The sequence below is a fragment of the Ursus maritimus genome, unplaced genomic scaffold (genome assembly GCF_017311325.1).
Source record: "Ursus maritimus isolate PB19 unplaced genomic scaffold, ASM1731132v1 scaffold_23, whole genome shotgun sequence".
Lineage (NCBI taxonomy): Eukaryota > Metazoa > Chordata > Mammalia > Carnivora > Ursidae > Ursus > Ursus maritimus.
In genome coordinates, this window is record NW_024424786.1 from 17,965,946 (window position 1) to 17,990,639 (window position 24,694).

The following is a 24,694-nucleotide window of genomic DNA, read 5'->3' on the forward strand; positions in this document are numbered from 1 at the left end:
TATATATATATATTTATATCAAAGTACTTAGGAGAAAATATAAGATTTAACAGTTTGCTTAAACCAATCATGATATAAATAGGAGATAAAACTCTTTTTAATGACTCTTAAAGACCGCAAGGAAAATCACAATGTTTAGGCTAAGGAAAGGGAATAAGAACTGGAAGCAGTATGCTTACAGTGCTAATCAAAGACATATGAATACACAGAACCAGGGGACTGTGAGTTTATTTAATAAATCTTATAGTGATTTCTCTCCGCCAGTTCTAGTCTTCAACTCTTTTCAAATATTAACTCATTTTACTCTCACAATAAGCCCATATGGTTGGTGCTATTATTGTCTCCATTTTACAGATTAGGAAACAAGGGACAAAAAAATTGAAGTGACTTTCCCAAGGTCACACAGCTAGTGAGGGGCAGGATTTAGACCAGACCAATACCCTCTAATTACCATACTCTTAACCACCATGCTATGCGCTTACTCAATGGAAGTACTAAAATACTGTCAAAATTCAGAAACACACTGTGCACAAGGTAGCATTCAATGACAGAAAGAGCCTTGGCTTTTGGAGACAGATAGACCCAATTAGCCATATGGTTTTAGTCTAGGCTTAACTTTGTCAGCCTTAGCTTCTTCCTCTGTAAAAATGGGGTGCAGAAGACCGAATTCAGAGGATTAGGGATAACATGTGCTGACACAGTACTGACACATAGCAGGCACCCAATCTATGTCAGCAATCATTACATAACTTCACTATTCTTACTTAAAAAGACTTGCAAAGTTAAAAATTTGAACAAAGATCAGGTGACAAAAAAATAGGTGTACAAGTCCATCAAAGTAGTAGAAATCTTCAGCTTTCTTTCTCTTTTCATGAAAGACTCTTACAGACTCTTCTCACAGGTTAGACCTGAGACAGACCAGGAGGCATGCATGAAGCAGATGGCCATCTAAATCATACTAACATCACCATGTTGTACTGTGACTCTTTAACATCGTACCTCAAATTCCTCTCCACTATGACCAGTGTCATTCCTATAGACTCTAAGTCAGGATTTAAGTGGTGATTGAATGTCTAAGGGTTATATAACTTATTCATTCACTTAACAATATTTGTTGTGGGCATTGGCACTTGTGGGCATACAGTAGTGAATAAGACAAACAAGGTCCTGATCCTTGTGGAGGTTTTTCAGCAATGTAAAAGATCGTATGGACAAAGCAGAAAATGAGTATATGTAGGTATTTGCATGCTTGAGCTTGGAATTTGATAGTAAAGTGGTTTTTGCAGGAAATAGAAATGTGGTTTCATATCCTTGGAAATGTCATATAACTAAACATCTATAGGTAATAGAATTGTGGTACCTTTAGTTGAATGTGTTGTATAAAATATCACTACGTTAAAAGTATATAAAATATCTATATCTCTTAAATTGGTAAAACAGCCAATCAGTGTTCTTACTTTAGTTATTAGCATTCTGTCGGACTTGTACAGTAATGATTAGTTACCCTTTATTATACTTTTGGCATGCTTCCCATGTTTAATTTCATTGTAGGGAGGGAACACATAGTTAAGGAAATTGCAAAGAGGAGGAAAAGTTAAAATAGGGAAAATAATGACATAGATTCAAAACTGACTTGAATTTATTGTTATAATAAGACTTTTGCAAGCAGAATGAAAAAGAATTATTTTTAAATTTGCATTTGAAATATTTTATGTTCAGCCTCACAACTTTGAACTTGGAGGTTTTTTTATTTTCTTTGGGTTAAAGCTTATTTCCATAACAGCACAGGAAAAAATAACAAGCATAGTTGAAACAAATATATAATAATAAATTCTAGATATCTGTTAAGAAAACACTGAAATTATTCATCAACTAGATTATGAATGTCTTAAAAAATATATCGTCTTAAACAATTGAGGTTTTACAACCTTTACAATATTACAACCTGTGAGGTTGTAATATTATTCATATTAATATGTCTCTTTCTAGAAAATAGTTTGAGCATCTGCTCAGAGACATTGTATTAAAAATGTATGTGAAAATGGCCAAGTTAAATACAGACTTTGTTACATGCTAGACTATGGAGTAAAGTGTCCTTAGAAAGCAGAACTACGGCCGGCTCCCCTATATTCCAGCATTACCCAGTTCCCAGATCCCTGCTGTGTAGTTGTTCCACTCGCCAAGAAGCCTGTTAAAGAGCCCCCCAGAGCATGTGTACAGCCCTCCATGTTAATAGTTAATTGGTGAGGATGGCAAGATGAGAGGACAGCCGAACATGTGGTCTCTCAGACTCAAGCCGTAGACAGACCTTTAGTTATAATAACAGCAGCTGCTCACGTTCTCACAACTCAACTGTTCAAAACTGTTGTCGAATGAAGGTTGTCGTAGATTGAAAAAAAAAAAAAAAAGAGGGAAAGTTACATCTAAGAAAAATAACTAAAACCCTACCTTGAAACTCTTACTATATATTATTGAAGTATGAGAATATTATTACTTCAACTTTTTAAAACTTAAGTATAAATTTCTGATTTAAAGGTGGTTCTGTTTCAGGTACATTGAACATGCTACTGCTTTTTTCCCATTCACTGTTAGAAAGAGAAATGTTTGTGGACCATTCAAAACTTTTTAATGAGATTTTTTTGCAAACTGATACCTTTGAAGCAGTTACAATAGGATACTGTTTGATTTCTGTATCTAGCAAGATATGAAACTGTAATTTTTTTGGTCTTATAAATGGGAGCTGGCTTACTATTAGTGAAATCTGTATTCCACCTCCAAATTATATAACATTTTGTGCCTTTTAATTTTATTTTCAATCCCTAGTGACAATTGTGTGCTCGAGGAAAATGATAACCGATAATATTTATTCTTTTTGGAAATAAAAATTAAGTTTTATGCCAAAAAAATTTAGTTTTATGCCTTATTATGATTTCATTGATAAGGTGAAAGGAAAATAAATTTCTCTTAGCTAATGCATTGTATTTACACATCTATGACAGGTTGTTCTTGACTTGTTGTTATTGATCAGAAGCACTTTTACCTGAAACTGTCAGGAAATAAATATCAAAGAATTTAGAATTGTCAATAAAATGGGGGGAGAAGGTATTTTTCTATGCCTTTCTCGGAGCTTTCCTTTCAGGAAGAAAATTTACTTTTTATTATTGCTAATTTATTCAAGCTGTCGTAAACTACTTTTTAAAGGAATTTTTAAATATAAACAACAACCTAATAAACTTCTCCTTAACTGTAATAACGCAGGATGAAAACTTCTTTGACATTATTCATGAAAAAATATTAAATAACATTTTCTCATTCTAGAATACTTCTAAATATTGCCAGTATTTAATGTATTTGCTTACAGAACATTAGTTTATAAACTATTTAAGCTTTATTTTATTCAGAACAGGTTCCAGATTTGAAAGCGGCCTGGAACATATTTTGACTGGTCATCATTGGCATTTGGTCAGTTAATAGTCTTACTCAGTTTTTATCATATAACCAATGTTTTCCAACAATTTGATCTGTGGACTTTTTCCCCATCTGTCTCTTTGAAGAAAACCATCACCAGTATGTTAGTTTAAACCAAGGAAAATTCATTTTCTGAAGGAAAGCAGGAAGAAAATGTCTTGTTATAATGTCTCTTGAAAATTGAAGAAGGTTTTAGTGTGTTATTTTAAATTGATATATTTTCAAATTAATATTTTACAATATTAATGCAGTAAAGCTTTGAACCCACTGGAATGAATGAATGAATGTTTCAAAGTAGAGATATTCAGAACAAGTCTTTTCACATCCATAAACTTTTGTATTCATGCTGAGTATCTTAGCAGCTAAACTCTAAGTCAAGTAATGGACTGCTTAGAGCTAACTACTAATATGGGATTATGAAATGTGGACTCCAGTGGCCTTGTGAATTTCTCTTCGTGTGAAATCTTTTATTCTTAAAACAATAACTACAAATAATTGCATGGTGAAGGAACAACAGACTTTTGTAAGTTTACAACTATAAAATTTTGGAAAATATTTTTAATGTAATTGTTGATAAGAACATCATTACGGGAAGCATAACATTACCTTCTGTCACATAACGTAATCTATTTAAGTGGTCTTTTTAAATGTACTTTATTAAGGAGAATATTTAAGGATGAAAATTAGAGATTAGATTTAATCTCTTGATCATAATTATCAATTACTAAAAGATAAAGTCAGATATTCTGGCTGTCAATTTTTCCTGTGTTCCTTAATCAAGATATTCTCAACTGAGTATCTGGTTTTTATTTTTCTAGATCTTCTCAAGTAGTCTGAAGTAGACTGTAAGAAATTAACATTTTTAGAAGTTTAAAAAGAAGTAATTTTAAGAAGTCAGCTGAATTGTATTAAACCTATTTCAGTTTTGCACAGTATATGTCAAATTCTAGTCTTTGAAAATTTAGTAACTTCGTATGAGTCTGGTTCATTGTAAACAGAATCTGTTATTCTTTACAATAACAAATAATAGAACTGTGTTTCAACTTCGCTACTGTAGGCTGCTTGTAAGAATCTATAATTCCTACAGCTCCAGTTTTTATTTTCTTGTGTTTTATATTACATATTCTGGTATCCGATTAATTTTTTAAATCAAGTCTTAGCTTGTATGCATTATACATATGTATTTAATTTACTTTATTGGCCAAGGATGTTTAAAACTTTTTACACAAATAAACTCCAAATTATCTGTAAGTTTCTGTCTATATAGAGAATTAGGTGCAGAGTACATACCATTTTATCTTAGTGTAAATATGCATATTAAATAAGAGCAAGATATCTAAAATGGCCAATAAGATAAATGTGCATCTTTAAAGGGAAAAAATTACCATTTAGAAACCTTTCGTTACACTTACTCTAACCAAAGCATATTCAGCAAGCCATAAAAAGAATAATAATTTTAATTTTAAACTTTTTTTTGTTCTAAAATAACTTTGTGATGTTACACTTCATATGGTGATTCCTACTGTACTTCCTTGTAGTGATGGTGCTTGTTAAAGTACTATTTAGAGCCAAAATTTTCAAATATATCAATGATAGAAATCGTGAAACGTCTCATCACAGTATGGAGATTGAGTCATCTGTTTGGGCATATGGAATCTTTGGCTGTTGGATTGCAGTCTTTATAATGCCCAGTGTCCAGGCATGGACACAACTGTTCTGGGAACAGAAGCAGAGAGGGACCTCTGTGATCAGTCCACTTGAACATGATAGAAGAAAAAAGGGGAAAGGATTTTTAACGTTAATTATTTTTATAATAAACTATCTTTGACTTCATCATTTTTTATGTACAGAAAATAGATATAATTTATTTAATTTTGCTTTTTTTTTTTTTTTTTACAAATAAAATTACTAAGCTGTTAATCTTTGGTGTTACAAGCTGTCTGAAAAATACCTGTGAGAAAATGTAAGTTTTGAGTTATTCCTATTTATATACCTGGATGCATACTTTCTCTTAAAGAAAGACTGCTGTCTTCAAAAAAAGATACCTATGTCTTAATATTAAAACAAAATGTGCTTGTAACTAATTATAATTTAAAGCTCTTTAAGTACCAGGTCATATATTATATCCTAACGTTATGTTTTAGCCCTTTGCTATTAATTACATTATTATTATTATATAAAGAGTTTCTGCTTCTTTAATAATGTTTTCGCACCCTATGTAGTTAATCTTTAATGTTGGGGAAGACAAGGGGAGAGATTAAATTAGCCTTGTAACCTCTTTCTCTTCCAGGCTGATGATGGAAAATAAAAGCTCTTAGCCACAAAATGTAACACTTAGAATTAATATTTAATTAGACTAGCAAATTGTACACTGTGGCTGAAAGCTTCCAAAGAGTTGTTAGTGCCACAATTGACCTACAGGTTTAATAATAACTCACTTCTAGAAGCAAGTGCCAGTTCAGCATAGTAGAGCCACTGTAAGAAAGTCCTGAGAGATTAAAATCAGCAAACCAAATGGCAGGCAGGGATTCCTGGGATGGAGCCTTCTGGAAAGCTGGGAGCTGGAATAGCTTTTAAGCCAGGATTCAGATGAGAACAGTGGGTGAAAAAGCTGATCCCTCCTGTTCTGGGAGCTTCTGGTTGTAGGCCAAAATCTTAGAACAGATTTTTACTAAATGTTTTTGCTGCAGCTATTAACTTACACTGAAAATCAAATATTGAATAATTTTTCTGTAAAATTTAACAAATTTCTTGTGTAAACATTAGTTCTTAATTTCTTACATATTAGTACATAATATCTGTAAACTCAGATCATTAGATTATCAGATAGGTTTGGCGCTGTACATCTATGCTGTTTTGCTGTGACATGCTGTTTCCTTGTTCCCTGTATAGTTGATTTATATGGTTCATTTCTATATTATTTCATTACGGGGCATTATGCAGAGCCTGAGAAAGAGATTGTGAAGTCTGTAGCCCAAGAAATATTTTTATTCAAGAAAGTACATATATCAACAAATATAAAATCAAAGGCATTCTTAATTTTTAAAGACCTTATATTATAAAAGCAATGCTACATTTGCTTATGCTTAGGATGCAATTAAATTACAAGATAAATAATTGGACCTCCTGGTGAAGCATTGGATCCTTATATCTCTGAGAAATTAATCTGGTGAAAAATAGGATACCATGAATTTGAAAATGTGCAAATGCAGAAGAGCCAACTAAAGAAGGAACACCTTACATAATTTATTGGTGTTATCTTAAATAATTAAAGAAAAGCTAGTCATTAGTTAAAAATTCAAGCAGATGAGAACCTTGCCAGCAGAGGGAGTAGTCCTGTCTGCCGTCAGGTTCCCATCATTTTCCCACCTGCCTCAGCTCTTTTCCCAGCCAGTCTCCCATCTGGACCTGGCTCTGTCAGCCTGTTCCTGATGACAGGCTATCATTTTATACTCAATATGGGATTATTCTAAGCTGATTTTAAACTTTAGTATCTTTAACCTACCACTGCATCACAAACATCAGCTGGATGCTCTCTTTGATATTTGGATATTAGCAATTGTTTTTCCAGGCACGCTATGAGCTTTTGGACATCTGTGAATTACATTTTAACAGTTTCAAGTATAAAGTAATAAACAACGAATTTCTGATTTAAGAAGTTACCCATTAAACATTTTTACACAAAAAATACAGATGTCCATATGAATAGTATGAAACTATCATTTATGAAAAAATAGTTAAATTAATTTTGAATATTACACCATTATTCTCTCCAGCCTATTCATTACAATATTTTGCTTACCCCATGTATGAGAGTTTTCAGAACATGTAAGATTTTTAAAAATGTTTAATAGAATAACTTATTGAAAAAGAAAACTGAAAAAAAAATGTAAATAAATGTTCTGCAAAGCATGTACTATTTGAGGCCAGTGTAGATGTAAATAATATTTCTGAAAATAACATCATGTGTTCTTTAAAAAAAAAAAATTATGCCGAAACTTAGAATACCAAGTGTTAGATCAGATGGAAATCACAAAAAAGATGTGGTTCCATTGCCTAATCCTAGTAAAATTTGACAATTTAGCAATTTATTTTGCCCTTGAGGTTAAGTATATTTGTCATTAGCTCCTTTGTAGATATGTTTTAAAGCATTAGTAAAAGGAACCAAAATATGTTTGCTTTATGATTTCCCTACATAAATATCAGTGTATGATGCTACCAAGAGAATGTTATAGCTACAGTTTTTAAAATTTACACAAGTTCCTTTGTATTTTAAAAATAACCGTGATTTTGAATAAAAGTTCAGTATTAAATCTGGAAAGATTTGATCTAATACCTTCATTAAGGTATTATAATTACAAATATATATTAGTGTAACTTTATTTGATAAAATTATATTCTTTCTTAAACTCAAAATAATTATGAACAGAATTATTTTTCCCACTATAAAATATTTTTATAAAATAAAAATTTAATCTACAAGTAAATGACAACTCTGGGGAAGGTGGGGGTAGGTTTGTAAAAAGTTACAGTATAAACAATTTTATTATTTCATAGTCTCAGTCCTATAGAATATAGAACTTAAGGCATAGAAAAACAAAACCTCATTAAACCTCTCTAGATTTATCCTTTTTTTCAAGTTTTTTTATTGCATGACAAAGAAATATAAATTCTAGTATGTTTGTGTTTCTATGCATATCATTTCTCAAAAAAATGTAGTATAACATGAGCTGTTGAGTAGTATACTTGCTTTTCTTGGGATTCTCCCCCACCACACACACATATACACACACATCATGTCATGTAGTAGGTTCAAACATAAAGTAATTGAAATCTTTCTTTAACTTTTCAGTATTAACTTAATAGTGCTTTTGCACTATTGTAGTCACAAATCTGATGTGTATGCCATATACTCAAATGGGAGTTCTACCCTTTATATTGTGTATTTGCTGTCTTTCTTATTTGAGTAGCTCAAAAACTTATTCTTATTTAAGGCATTGCATAAATGCTCTATGTCAACTGATTTTTTCTTTTCAAGCTTCTTAATAATTAAGTGATTGGTTAATTACTTTTTAGTTCTCTTGTTAAAAATCTTTCCTGGCAGTATACTTTGTATTGGTACAAATTGTATCTTTTTATATTGTTGAGATAATTGGGTCAAAGAAAGTAAGAAAACATTCAGGGTTTGAGGTTTCTAATTGTTACTTGGTTACTCTAAATAAGGATCTCAACTATTTTTATTAGAAAATGGAGGGAGCTTATATGGCAGAAGTTGAATTTTATCTTAAAGTTCGTAGTTTTGGTTTAATGAGCTTTAAATTGCAAGGGAGCATTAAATTAATCTTCCTTTATTTAAAATCCATTTAATGGATTTGGCATATCCTAATAAAGAGGTTACCATTCTATAAAAGAAAACAGGAAACATCCTATGAAACCAAACAAGAAACAATCAAAACAAAAACTCTGAAATATTTTGTGAAATTAAAATTGGAGTAAAAAGGTGATCGACTGGACAATCTGATTTGTCTTTTTTATTTGCAACAGCGTTTGACATGATTTAAATCTAAATAATTTAATTAAGAAATTGCACTGCAACAGAAAGTTTTAAGAACCTTTTATGCAACTTAATACAATGCTATTTGAGACTGCCAGCAAACTCTTAAAACTCCTGGATACCGGCTCTCTTCTCTTCTGGCTTCCCTCCTAGTCATGTCTTGGCTACTGTCCAGAGCTGACAACTTTCACCCAGGAGTGAAGGGAGATTTGTCTAGTATAGGGAGGATTTTTGAGCCATCCTAGATTTTCACATCCAGATGGGCAAGGAGGAGGGGTGGCAGTATCATTGTATATACTTGGGTGATGTCATTGTGCCATGCATGAATATAACCATTAATTTACTCCTACTGGTGAATCCTGAATGTCCTTACTCAAATGTTCCTTATTAGAAACAGTAATGTAGCAACTTCAAAATTAAGACAAAAATTACTCAAACTTTATGTCCAAGTAATTGATGCACAAATACCTTGAGGTTCTCCATTTCCACCTACATATACTGCAGACCAAAGAGGTTTCACATCTTGGCTAGTAACGTAAAAACACTTAGACTCTGTTAAGATGAGAATGTGGAAGTTCCAGTTTCAAGGCCTCTGCTCAGATCATTATGCTAAAGCTTTCTGAACACTGAATTATATTATGAAAATTTATTGTCCATAGTGTATTCTCCCTAAAGCGAATTGTGATTTTTATGCTTTTGAGGATTTTTAAAGCTATTAATTTTAGATTCTCTTAAGTAAATTTGCCTACCTTTATCTAAAAGACCACTTAGTATTAGCATTATGATTTGAAAGACCTTTTGACAAGAGTGGTTTTAAGACGTGATTACGTCAATATACCATACTCCCAATGAATCTTGGAGGTACAGAAGTAATCTGTAACACTATTTTAGCTTTTTAAAAAATATGTACATTTACATGCCCAAATATCTTTTAATCTTTTATACATCACTGGAATACTGAATGAGTTTATAATTAAGATAAAGATTATCTCAGTCAGAAACTTAGATGTTATTCTTATATAATTTCCAGTGTGTTTTATTCTATAGACATTTTTTTCGATAACTGTACAAGTTTCACCATCTAGTTTGCCACATTACATAAAATACTTTCCAAAACTGCTGTGCAGAAAGCAGTAAGGTCATTGTTAAACATAACTTATTTTGTGGTAATGATTAAAACTTTTTCTTGCGCTAATACTTTATGAAAGCTTTTAAAAGCAAATTTCATTCGTAGTTAATAACTGTAATGTAAGCTGATGGAACTTAGAAGCAGAATAAATTAAATATATGAATGAGTTTCTGAAATTTCTAAATCCAGGCTGTATACATCTTTTATTTTGGAATTCACTAGTTTTTCTCTACAAAGTGGATAGTTGATTTTTTTAAATCTCCCAGAAATTACCTTAAAAAGATTTATAATCTTGACAAATATTACAGGGTATTAAGTGATTTCTTAGTAAATTTTAAGGTTAAAGAAAGAAACCCTCTTTGAATGTCAGGTTGTCCATTTAAATATACAGGACCTTGTTTATATACTACTAGAATGGAAGACTAATTCCATCCTTAAACCTTACAATTTCTATTATTAAAATAACTGAAAAAGCCCTAGTTTATATCACTGCATATCTGAATAGTTGAGTTCTAACAACAAAAACTGACTTTTATCATTTTAGATTCAGATATTTAGATACAAATGCTTAGTCTTGTATTTATAGATAAAAGGAAATCTGACCTTTTGATTAAGAAATATTGTCAGTAGCCTTTATAAGTGCTTGTTCATCTGAGGGTCCATGACGGGAGTACTCTTCCCAGTTGAGTTTATCCTAAAAATGAAATGATAAGAGCCTGCTGGTTGTTATCTAAGATTCTTCTTAATGGGAGAACCACATGGTTATTCTTCATCTCCCACTTGTTCTCACCCTCTACAACCAACCCAGCCACACCCCACCCCCACCCCAACATTGTTCAGTACTCAGCACAATGAATCATTTTCAAGTTGACTCATTGTGAACTGTCTCCCAGCTGTTGGAATGTCTGGCAGACATTTTTGTTTGGGTGAAGAATAACTGGCTGAAACCCAACCTGGATGAGTTTGATATAATAGTCTTTGGCTAAAGAAATATTGAGAGGAACTTGTTTATGGCCTCTGAAGCCCCTGTTATTCCTGGAGTAGGACCATCCCCTGTGGCATAGAACTGAAAGTAAGGAATCAATCTGTATTATTTTCTCACCATTGAATGAAAAATTGCCTTAGAAAAAAAATAGGCATTTTCAAATTATGTTTGTTTTTCTATACTTGGTACCCACGTGATGAAGAGTATTAAAGCCAATTAAGGATAATTATTTTTACTGGTTCCTTTTAAGAGCACTGATTCAAAGGCTGAAATGTTCTTTATACAACACACATTTCTACTTAGAGAGGAGTTTCAAATACTGCCCTAGGTATGAGTTAACCAATCATTTCAGCATAATGGTTAGTGACAGAAGCTACTATGTATTTCAGACCAAGTCAGGTAACATCGACCAGTTTTCTTTTCTTTTTCATTCTTATGCAATCTTTACTAGAGGACTGAAGAAACAGAGGACTACCAGTAAACTCTTTAGTCAGTCATGTTTTCAGAAAGTGAATGTGTTTCATTGTGTTTGGACTTTCCTCTAACAGGGGTCATGGGATCAAACTAAAATTTTCTTAACTGTTTTACATTTCCCATCCTTTTCTAAAGATTATTTTTAAACTGGTAGGTATTATCAGTGTGTAAAATGGGAGTTTCAAAATTACAGAATTTTACAAAGAACTATTTTTTTCAACTTACCTAGAACTTGAGAGCAAAAATTTTTCTAAGATGTTATAACATAGGAAACATTTGCTGACCTGTCACCCTGTCAGGGGCCAAAAGAAATACTGAATTTCCATTAAATAAAATAATTCAAGAGAACCTATAGGGTATTTAATGATTATATTTTTAATGATTTTTTATAGCCATGAAATTCTGGGTATTTTAGAACTTTTGCAACTTAAAATGTGACTTTTTTTTTTTTACAATGTATTATTTAGCAATATTTTTGGTTCATGTCAGGTTGTGTGGGAAGGAAAGCGTAGGCTACTAGTCTAGTGCTAGTCATCTACCATCTTTTCTTTGCCTTTATTGTTATCCCAGAGCCAAATAGCAGCATCTGGAAGGAGAGAACAGAAGACTGCAGAGCTAGCCACGCTGCAGCCTCTTAGCTGGACCCTTCCATGCTTCTAAAATGATTCAGAGGACCTCAGCTATTACAGGGCTGGGACCTGGTCCCAGTTGACAGATGATAGTGGGACTTTGCCTTACACATTATACTGTACTATCTACTGCTTCTGAATCCTGATGTCTATCAGATTTTCCTGTGGGTAAAGTAATTTGAAAAAGAATAGAGTGTGAGGATAAAGGTAGCCTTGACCCTTAAAACAGAAGGAAAATAATCAATTTATGATCGCTACCGAAAATAAGGTATCTCCCCTCAGCTCTTCCAATTAGAATAGCATACCTACATGGGCTGGAATTTTCAATTAACTGTATATTTTCATCCAGTTTTCAGCCTGTGGAAGTTTTGAATTATTTTTCTATGTTGATAGTTTATCTCCTCTACAATTTGTCACTGAGATGGCGTAATGGCACTGAATACATGTATTATTTTTAAACATAAAATGAGTGTTTTGTTTTCTTGTTTTACAGAATAAAGCAGTTATTGCTCGTGTTACAAACTTGTCAGATACAGTAGTTGGTCTGGAATCATTCATTGGTTCTGAGAGAGAAACCAACCCATTATATAAGGATTATCATGGTAAGCAGCACCTTTACAATAAGAAGAGAATATCCTGGGTTGCAGCTAGGGTACCTGGAAGCATTGTATCCAGTCATAATATCTACTGTCAATTAGCATGAATTTTATTTTATAATATGTCTGTTAAATGTTTTCCATTTCTGACCATTCTTTCATAGCAGCTTGTCACCAAACTACATTAACACTATGGACTATGCTAACTACTTGAAAGAAGTCAAACCCAAGTACTAAGGCATGGCTCAGTCGGATAAAAATTTTATTGTCCTAAGGACTTAAAGTTGTCATGAAATTAGTTGTACTTATTAGCCATGCTTGAAATAAATATCATATTAATTCTAATAATAACAGCTTTGTATAGTGGTTTATGTTTTACAAAGCCTACCTATATGATAAAAAAATTCGTATTTATTAATATTTTAAAAGTCCTAGTCAATCACATTTTCAGAAAGTAAACATCTTGGATTATATTTGGACTTTGTTCATTTTGTTTGAGTTTTGAGCAAATTTTATGATATTGCCACCCTAGTATAAACACAGGTCAATTAGTCAGATTTTTATTATTTTTTTGAAGTTTTTAGTAATATTTTGATCATTGGGTTAATTTGGAAATTTTTTTAGATAAAGGTTCTTACATAGAACCATTGATAGGAAAGGTTTAATAGTTTTGCACATCTTAGGTCTAAATAAAATACAGAATATGATGATGATAGATTTTTACCTATTATACTGAGTAAAATGTCAATTATTGCTGTTATGATTATGGACCTACTGTACTTCCATGGAAACCTCTAAAGACCGAATAACTTATTTAAAACCTGCTAGAAGATTGTATAAGATTGTAATTGCAGGACTATGACAATTGCTAGAGTCTACAAAACAAAACAAAACAAAACAAAATGAAGGTTATAGGATACTTTATATGATAACCAAGAAAATATAAGCTATGAATAAAAGCTACATAAAATAATTTGCCTCACGATTATTAACTTGCATAACTGTGTGTGCTATATGACCAGATTAACCCTATGTATAATTGCTTAATCCATTATCGTCATTATTATAGGAAGAGGACCATTAAGATTAAACTATTTCTTTTTTTTAATTTGTTATTGTGCTATAATTGACATACAACATTGAAGTGTACAAAGTAATGATGTGATAGATGCATGTATTGTGCAATGATTACCACAGTTAAGTTTTGTTAACATACATCACCACACATAGTTCACAGTGGTTTTTTTCTAGTGATGAGAACTTTTAAGATCTTCTGTCTTAGCTACTTTCAAATATACAATTCGTTATTGTTAAGCTTAGTCATCATGCTGTACATTACATCCCTAGGACTTATTTGTCTCATAACTGGATAAACTATTTTCATTTATTATTATTTCTGCTTTCTATAAGACACCTCATGTTAAATATTACCTTAATAAATTGTATCTGAGTATCATTCAGAAGTGTTATGACCTAATAAATTTAGTAAATTGTATTTTATATTCTAAGACAGTTATTTTGATTAAAACATTTCAAGGGTGAAAGGCTATGATACTTTGTGCTGAAATCTCTGAATCAATAAACTATTACCAACAGATTAATGAGTGGTTTTGAGGACAAGTAACGTTTCTGTTAATAAGAAGGACTTGATAAACTGTATTCATTCGTTGTGTAAGGCCTTATGACTTAGGAGCTAAACAAGCATACATATACCAAGGTAAAATGAGGAAAGTCTGGTGTGCTCTTTGCTAATGTATTTTCCTGAGTAGCTCTGTTTAAGATATTTTTAATCTGCATCTAAAAGCTGTCTTCTTAACATATTTTGCATTTTTTAAGTTTACTAGATTAAATCAGGTATTTCAGTGAATTATTTTTGAAGAGACCATTTTGAAAGTTAAGCACCTAGAGGCTTATTTACCCTTTTAAGCTAAAATGAATACATACATCACTAAGCATTCAAACACACACTAAACTGTATACTAGAGAAGCAATTCTTTAAATAAGATGCATCTCATTTGTTCAGACTTGGATTTGCCTTCTTCCCCCATGTTTGGAGATCAATGTCTTTCGGATGATGATTTTTAAATATGGGCTGAGTCAGGCAGAGAGATGCACTGAAGAATCTCCCATGTCTTCATCTGTGGCAAATGACCCCGAGTTTAGTCAGAAACTGCATTAAGCTGCACAAAAGGCATCCAGTGCCCTTGTCAGGAAAAATTAGCAAGTGTTTCTACTGACAAGAGGCCAAAGCTCACGGTTTACCTAGCACTATTACAAAGCTTATAACAGCTACATAAAGGTCTAACATGCCACAGAAATGAGTGTCTTGGGATGGCATAGGGGTTAAAGTTTGATCCTGGAGTGTCCTCTGAAATGTAGTTTTCTTCAATGGTTTGCTCAAGTCATTAATAAGGTACAAAATGAAATACTTTTCATTAGTGCTTCACTGGTTATCAGTAACCCATAAGCCTTGTTTTGCTGGCTGCTTACTGGTGCATTTAATAAAATAAAGATCACTCAGTGGTGCCGTGGGCAGCATGCAAGGTGATAGCCATATTTGCTTACTGTAAATACAAGAGAAAATCACACACAAACCGGCTGTAGTTTTGACAAGTATTAAGATCCCTCTTTACATCTGTACTTCTGTACCAAAGTGCAATTAGTTTTCCTCGCACAAGGATTTCTGTTTATCTTATTCTGCTTGATTACTTGAGTATAATCACACCATTTGCTTCATTGCTCCTGGTAGTAAGCTCCAGTTTTAAAAGGGGAGGATGCTTGTGTGTAAATTTACAGGATTCTGCTGTAAGACTCTTAATTTATGCATCTAAGACAGTGTTTTAAAATTTTTTTCTTTTAATTTCCTTTTCACAAGGTTTGATTCACATTCGGCAGATTCCTCGGCTTAATAACTTGATTTATGATGTATCCGATGTCAAAGACTTAGCTTTTAAATTAAAAAGGAAGCTATTCACCATCGAGGTAAGAGAGAATTTTTGTATTTTAGTTCACGGACTTGAGGTTAAATAGTCTATGTGTGTATAAATATGAATGGTTTTTTTTTTTTACTTTATTGAAATTCTTAGAAGATGTTTCCTGCTAATATTCTTAAGGTCTTTTGGTGTAACAAAATAATGTTTTTAGACTGTCTTATTTTTTTCTCTTTTAGTGGCATATCATTAGAGTATAGCAAAAAATGATTTTGTTTTAAATGTCTATTCAAAGTAGGCTCCAAACTTAACATGATAACTGTGACATGCGTACTTCCAAGGCTTTCAAAAGCATATTTAATTAAATGTTAATGAGCTGTGCTTATTTGTGTGTGGAATGTGAATGCTACCCACAATTGTGTATGGCTAAGAAAAGAGGATATCCTTATCTACATTCTGAAAGCAGTTTTCTTTACTATTAGTGAAATCACCTTTCCGCTTTCCATGCTGAACAAAACAAAGTATAATTTACACCACTGTCTTTAAGTAAATTTTCTACAAAACTTAAACTTTTTTGTGACCTTTATGCAAGCAGTAGTGACAGAAAGTAGTGGTACAAAAGATTTATTTCAACTTAATCTTGCTAAAGAGCAAATGAACATAGCACTATTAAGCAATTAGAGTTGATGTATTTATTAACGAAATAAATGCTCAGGGAGAGATAGCTTTTGGGTGATGTGATAGTTATCAGTATAGTCGGTGCAATTTTTTTTAACAAAGACATAAAACAGCCAAACAGCCTTGACAAACCATTTTGTTTAATCTCTTTTCAAATGAAAAGCTCTTAAGCAGGCCACTTGTCTTAACTGCTTGAAACCATAAAAAGAGAGAATTGCCACCAATAAATTAGCATATTTTTAACTTCATCACCAAATGATGGTCAATGTGGCTTGGCACTGCTTTGGTGTTTGGGACTTCACCCTTAAGTGACCACTTTGGCCCTTTTTTGACCCTCTGCCCTCTTTAGCTGGCCACTTGATAAGGTCTTTCCCTTCACATTTGCAAGTAGCACTAACCTATAAATCATTGTAAGGGCCCTATCCAGTGACAAATTAATGTGCCCTCCTCCTAATTAATGGTCATCAATGTCCTTAATTATCTAATCCTATTGAGAGCAGTTAATAGTTAATCAGGCAGCCAGTTCTTCAAGCAGGTCATCTCTGCAGGAGTGTTAGAAGTTTCTCATCTGGGGATACTCCCTTCAAAAGCCACTTAAAGCCAAAAGATCGAGAGTGTAGAAATACTGATTCTTGAGCTAATTTACTTTAGTTCTCAAAAGAAACCATTGAAATAGAACCCAACACTGTAATTGTTCAAACTTTGTTTCAGTTTTTCTGATAGAATACTGAGAAATTTACCATTATTATTTACCAATTTTAAGCAATATCTTGCTTAAAAATTTTAGAGTGTTATAGTTAGTATCACAAGGAAAGCATGCCTCATCATTTTCTTTTAAGTTGAGCTTATATTTTTAATGAAAAATGTGGGGTTTTTTCCTCTGCGTGACATCTTTCTCCCAAATGAGTATTCTAACAACCAAGTTTAAGGTATCATATCTATCATCATACAAACTAAGCAAGCAGATTCCCTAGTGAAAATCATATTGCACCCAGAGAAAAAGTAGCACTGTAGTGTGAATCATGTTAATCTCTCTCTCTCTCTCTCACGCTCACACACACACACACAACTCATATATGCACACACACACACTGGGTCTTATTTTGGGTGTGAGTAGGTAGAAATAATGGACTTAAATACTGTCAAGTGGGACTTCTCCTTTGAATAAACTTGGCTTCTAATAGTGACTTTACCATTGGAGCTGATGTGAGATCTTTTATAAACTACATAGGTTTCTGTTGTATTTCCTCTCTTCTATTCCCAACATTCTAAACTAAGAGAACAATTATAATTGATCACCTGTGGTTTGGAATAAGTATTTGAAAACGAAATACAAATAGATGGTTGGTTTTTAAAAAGCTAATATTTAATACAGTTGAACAAATCCTTTACCTTTTTGGCTTATAACCTTCATCTTTTTTTATACATAGAAATATAGGTGTAACACATTCCAAATAATTTATTCATTCATGCAATAAAATTCAGTTTGGTGATTAGAAAAATATGAATTCAAGAATGAAACAAACCTAATAGAAGCATATATAGGTATAATTACAACACAAGATAAAATCGTGTGGTTCACATAAGACTAACTGATTTCAATACAGCATTGTACCTTATAAAATGCATACCCGAAGAGATAGCAAGTCTTTGGTGATATATTGAAGAAATTGGAAACAAGAGGATTCCTTTATTAGGGGAAAATTATCTATCAAGTGACATTGTTTTAATACGCACAACAAATGTTTTTTTAAAACTGATACTAAAAAAATAATAATACAATCTATACTAGTCTGTAAAGTGTGAGACTCTACTATAGCAGGCATTGAATCTGTGTTTTACTTTCAGAAGAGAAAGGTGGTTTAGCAGGTAAAGCAGAAATAAATTTGCTGATTCCATACAGGTAGATTTGTTACATGATGGAATTTTCTATCAGTCACATGGTCTCAAAGTTGGCATGCTTGGAAACGAGGAGCAAAAAAACCCAGGAAAATACCCTCATCTCTATTTTTAGGGTCCTTTCTTTGATTTATTAAATACTCTTTTTATATATGAAAACTGAATTTTTTTTTATACTAACAGCCACCAAGGGCATCTAACAAGTAGAGCAGCTTTAAACAGCAGTCTTTAAACAGTCTTTAATTTTTCTGAGTGGAAAGGCAAAAGAATATTTCTTTCTTCTTGGAATGTCTGTTGGTATTATTCAGATTCAAGTGGAAGCATTTATCTAATCACAGTAAATTTTTACTAATACCTAGTATTTATCAGCTATGAAGCTCTATAACTTAGCCCTCTACGAAAACCATAGCAGAATCATTATCTATAGTAATGACACTAAAATCCTGGCATGTATTCTGGATAAGAAAAAGAGAAAATTTAAGGTTGATTCAGTCTGACCTCAGGTTAAAAAAAAAAAATAGCTTTCCAGTTCTTTGAAAATTTATAATCCTTGTAAACTGTGCATGGTAACTCTCTAGCATATTTGATTAACCACGACATACTACTTATTCCTTGGCCTAATACATAACCTTTATTCAATCATAGCAAGATTTATTAAGCCTTTATCACATACCAGGCCCTCTACTGGCTTATTTATACTTTCTACATAGTAATTGAATATTTTTTAACAACAGGCTTTACTAAGATATAATAATAGACTCAATATATAGAAACTGTGTCTTTTTCATCTTCATATCTATCCCAGAACTAAAAACAGAGTCATGCACTTAACAGATATAAAATCTTTGCTGAAATATATGTATAAAGATAAATTATGGAGTTTGAAAAATTGTCCAAGTAATACAGCTATAAATATTATGTAAGCTCCACAAGTCAAGTGACGTGTAAACACTACCTTCTCCATTAATTTCCATAAGAAATATAACTTGGGTACATAGTTTCACTTCCAAGCTGAAGTGACTACTTAGACTTGTATTTTTTTTTCAGTTCTGTAATTTTTGCTTCTCTACTGTTGGGATCATCATTAACCAGTCTTTTCTTTATATTAGTAATTTTACTGTAATTGTAATACCTAAACAAGTAAGATTTGGTAAAAATTGAAATGTGGCTTCTTTTAATTTGATGATATCATAACAGCAAATTTTCAAAATAAGGATAAACAATACTTATATAGGCTTTAATTGGTCCAAAAATAGTAATTATCATAAATAGTATATTTATGTGGGTTTTGTACATTAAATGAATATTGAGAGTCCAGAAAATCAAAGTAGATTAAGTTTACTCAAGATTGTCTTAATACTTTGCCCCTAATTCAGAACACAGGACTCTGGTACCTCTCCAGTCATCAAGAACTTTTTCTCACAGAAGAATTGATAAACCAGTATTTATTTAGTAGCAATTATTTTTGATGCACTTACTTAGAAAATTCATTCTTAAGTAGTCAGACCAAAATATTATATGCCATCAGTATAAATTAGCTTTATATAGTACTACAGTATACTTGCTATGGTTCAGTAGAATTATTTGAAATTTTTACATATTGGAAAAGCATAAACTCTTACAGTCACTATGACAATGTTGGACAATGTAGAATTTCATGATATCTTTGGTCCTAGGTTTCCTTACTTCCCTACATTTTGTATCAATAGCCTTTCCAGTTTTAAATGGGAAGTAGAAAGGGGACTGTTTACTATACCTAGAGGTACAGGGGAGGGTTGGTTAACTTATTTGTCAGTTAACAATTATGTCACTAAAATAAAATAATGGAAACATAAATGTCTGGCTCAAGAGCATTAAATTGTGGCACAGTGGACCATGTAGTCCAATATACCTTTTCTGATAGTGATGCCCTCCACAAATATTGAAATATTCAATTCCAGATATATTGCAGTTAGCAAAAGAAAATCAAAGTGGAACATAGGCATCTGTTCATATAGATCAAATCATTTGTCAAAAGTAAATTCAAATTAGCATTCTTTAACAATGGAAATGTCATTTTGTACATGTTTACATCTTAATATATTCATTATATTACCATCCCCATATTTACACTTTAATTCCTAAGTAAGGTAGACATACAGTAGGGTCATATAGGTTTCACAGACTTTCCAGAAGTTGGTAATACTGTGCTCTTATATATTTCACGTGCCGTAGTGAGCCTATCAAAAGTGCATACCACCTTAAGGGGAACACAGTTTTGAGACTCTGCCTAATCCTATTTCTTCCCACATTGGAATCTTAATTAGAAGAGATAAGGCAAAAAAAAAAAACATCATTTAACTAAATTATTGTCTTGAATCTGTAGCAAAAGGTATAATCCGCAATTGGGCCAATTAGTGAACCCCATAGTTAGCTATGCTGCAGCGAACAACTTGATTAGATCTGACACCATCCTAGTTCTCACTGTTGTTTTGCCAGGTATGATGGTCAGACTTCAAAGAGCTTGAGGCATCAGCAGGGCAAGGTTTGGAGGCCAGCTTAGGTCCGGTTGTTAATCTCTCTACTAAAACCACAGCAGCTCTCACACAAAACAAGCTTACACGACACAATCATGCGGTATTAAAGTTAGGGTTGAGTCATGCCAATTTGCCTTTGATTTTTTGATGATTGACCAAAGATGGCTACATGACCAGACACATGCTAAAAGTATACTGATTAGGTAAGTTCCCAAAATATTTGAAGCATTTTTTAACTTCCTATATAAATGTTGGGAAAGTTTATCCCCTTTGATCAAACTTCCAAAGTGATAGCACTGTATCAGGGGGAAAATGAATATTTCTTACTGGCAGCCTGAATCCCAAACTTTTCACTTACCACTTCATAAAAATTAGTGTTTACATTAATAATTCCTTAAGGAGAATGTAAAAGGAAATTCTTTCTAAGTGGTAAGCTTTTTAAAAATCTATTAAGCGCATTAAAAGAAAAAACATTTTTTCCCTGAGTCATTTATGTTCACTGACAATTTTTCTGAAATTTCTTTAAAATTATTTTCCACTTAAATGTTGAGTAAAGTGCCCTTCCAGGATGTGATTGCATAAGTGTTCTTTTCTCTGCATTCTGATTTGTTGGAATATTGCAGTAATAGTGACATGTTTCCATTCTGAGAAAAGCCTAAGGCTACTTTAGTATTATTCTGAATGATTGAAGCTGCCATCTTGCTGACTTTCCCTTAGGCAGCATAGGGCCTGTTTGCTTTTGTGTTCATTTCACATGCTTCCTGTGAGTTGGGCTGGCAGAACATCATTGCTTCATTTGGCAAGGAAATTCATGTTTGGTTATTATATGTCTTAAGGTTTCTGTGTGGTCATCAACACCTGAGATATTAAGCTTATACTTTGTTACATCAAATGAATCCTGTTTCTTTGAGAAGTATTTTTAATTATCTTATGACACCTTGACTGAATAATTTTTATATAAAAATGGTCATTTTATAAGTGAACTTCTAATATTTCACATTGCACTAATTTCTATACTAATTCATAACTACATTTTAGTCAGGAATATAAAGAAAGCATGTATTTGAATAGCAAGATGGTGGCACAAAGCAAAAGTCTAATATTTAGAATCTTACCCAATAGTTTTCAGTCCGTGAGTCTGTTAAAGATTCTGTGGTACCTGTAGTCCAGCAGTCTCACTTTTGAGACCAGGATGGTACAGATTCAGCATTGTCTAAGGATACAAAGAGAAAAAAAAAATCTCTTCTCCTCTTCCCTGAATTTTCCAGATACAAGCATTTCTGTATGTATTCTAGGGTATGGCTCCAGGAAAATTATATTGCAGTACTTCAAGGATTTTCTTACAGCATTTGTAGAACTGCTGTAGCAGAATTCACCCAGTTTATGTGGTATTCCCTAAACCACTTCCTCCCACAATGTGCTATTTGTGGTGTCTGAGGAAGACAGAAAAACAGAAAACAAAAAATGATGACAAATCATGGCTATCGCATTTCGTCAGCTGGAAGGTGAGAACATATATTTTACTAATATAACCTCCCAGGTGCCTAGAAGAGTAAGAACACATTTTAGAGCTTAATAAATATGGTACCCATGAGCTTTGTGATTAATATCGGTAACTTTGGGAACACTTTTGTACCCAAAACATCTTTAGTCCTTCTTCAAGGTCTTCGCACAGCAAATGTCCGGAATATTCATCCCTCCATCATTTCATGACTTTCTCTTGTTATTGGATTGCAGGTTAAATATCTCAGCCTCCTTAGAGAGGTCTTCTCTGACTGGCCCATCTGAATTATTCACTCAGTTATCTACTATCATGTGCCCTATTTTAATTCTCAGTGTAACAGATATTACTACAATTGATTATCAGTTAATTTGTTTGTTATTTTTCAACATTATTCAGCCTAACTTGCTGTAAGCTTCACAAGATTAGGGACATTGTCTGTCTTTTTTTTGTGGCGAAATCCCAAGCACACATAGTAGGTATTTCATAAATATTTGTTAAATTGCTAAAGTACTATTTTTAGAGTAACTCATGTCTACCATTAGTGTATTTAAAAACATGTATCGGGTATCTCATTCATTCTCAGCATTGTGTTGGGTGCTTCCACATACACTACCATATTTAACTCTTATTTGATACTCACAGGAGCCCTTGCCATTGGCGTTATTACACACATTTTAATGTTAGGGAATATAAGGAATTATGTAACCTTCCCAAAGTCATAGAGCTAGGATTAAATCCAGATTTTTTAACTCCATATACAGAATTACACTGCAAAGTTAACATGTTCAGGAGCTCTGTTAATTATTATTGATTTAAAAATAAAAAGTTTTATAGAGTGTTTAACAGGGGCCGAGGACTATTGCAAGTGCTGTATTGCCATTACCTCAGAGATCTCACAACTACTGTGTACCATGATTATCTACATTTTATAAATGGGGAAACTTAGAGTTCAAAGAGATCAAGTAACCTAACATCCAAAGTCAGAGTTAATAACTGACAGAAAGGACACTTAGACCAAAGCCTGGGCTCTTTATTTTTTTTTTTTTTTTTTTTTTTTTTTTTTAAGATTTTATGTATTTATTCAACAGAGACAGAGACAGCCAGCGAGAGAGGGAACACAAGCAGGGGGAGTGGGAGAGGAAGAAGCAGGCTCACAGCAGAGGAGCCTGATGTGGGGCTCGATCCCATAACGCCGGGATCACGCCCTGAGCCGAAGGCAGACGCTTAACCGCTGTGCCACCCAGGCGCCCCCAAAGCCTGGGCTCTTAAACAGCAACTAGTCCCCACGCCACAAGATGTGCTGCCATCTCATCTTCGGTGCATGAGCCAGACAGCCTCTGCCCTGAGACATAAAAAGGAACAAACCTCAGAAATAGACACACACACATGGATATATACTCTTTTAACATTCATGTCAAAAATTCTTGTGATCCTAGTAAGCATTTCTACTCTATTTTTTATAAAATACCTTTTAAGATTCAGATTGGATTAATCATAGCTTCTCCCTTATATAACATTACGATTACAAGATTGTTCTTTTCCTTATTTTTTTACTAATTTCTGGTATTCGGTAGGTATTCTTTAATAGACAAATTAATTTGAAAAAACTATAAAGCCATTCCCTAAAACACTAACCACTTCTGTAGGATTTCTAAATCTTAGCTACAGAAAGTGGGGAAAATATTCTATACAAAGAAACAGGGTTCCCTTCCTTTGCTATTTTGATATGGTTCAAAAGTTTTGAAATTTAATTACAGTGTATTATTATTATATTCACTTATACTCAACATGCAGGTATTTCTGCAAATATTAATTTGCTCATAGTTACCATGTTGTTATATTTTTTCTAAATTATTTTACATATATCATCTTTGAAGCATCAAAAAATATCTAGTGAGATAATTAAGGCATATATAATTAACAAGGTAATAAGATACCAAATTCAGTTTCCTAAAATTTCTTTTTTTTGCCTCCTTTTTTATCATAACTTGTTCTAATGAGGGTTTGATCCATTCATATTAATACCTATTTCTTTTTCTGCTGCAAATGTTTCATTTATTGGAAGTCTTTCAAATACCATCTTTAAGCAAAGTTAAGCAATAAATCTTATGATTGTGAAATATTTTCCTTTTTTATTGATTAATATTACTAAAATGTTTCTACAGTTTAGTATAAGAAATGCTCCTCATTAAGGAAATGTGAGATTAAATATAAATTATTAGTTTTTAAAAGACAGAACTTTTAAGAGACTAAGAGAAACTGAGGTGTAATGGAAATGCTTTTAACCACAAAACTAGTAAAGCAGTTCTCTTATTTAAGTAGAAATTAAAGT

At 32.6% G+C, this 24,694-nt stretch overlaps 1 protein-coding gene and 1 long non-coding RNA gene across 4 annotated transcripts in view; one reads left to right on the top strand and one right to left on the bottom strand.

Annotated features, from left to right (window-relative positions):
• Positions 1–24,694, top strand: part of ELP4 (elongator acetyltransferase complex subunit 4) — a 247,800-nt gene that overhangs the window by 109,804 nt on the left and 113,302 nt on the right. For all 3 annotated transcript variants that reach the window (XM_008686852.2, XM_008686856.2, XM_008686854.2), the window contains exons 8-9: positions 12,733–12,841; positions 15,711–15,817. In XM_008686852.2, the coding sequence (XP_008685074.1) occupies positions 12,733–12,841; positions 15,711–15,817 (216 nt within the window). The remainder of the gene's footprint in view (positions 1–12,732; positions 12,842–15,710; positions 15,818–24,694) is intronic.
• LOC121104752 lies at positions 936–22,802 on the bottom strand. Its single transcript, XR_005837073.1, has 3 exons — positions 21,974–22,802; positions 10,755–10,845; positions 936–2,362 (listed from the first exon to the last, which is right to left on the bottom strand). It is a non-coding gene; the product is annotated as an uncharacterized LOC121104752 (long non-coding RNA).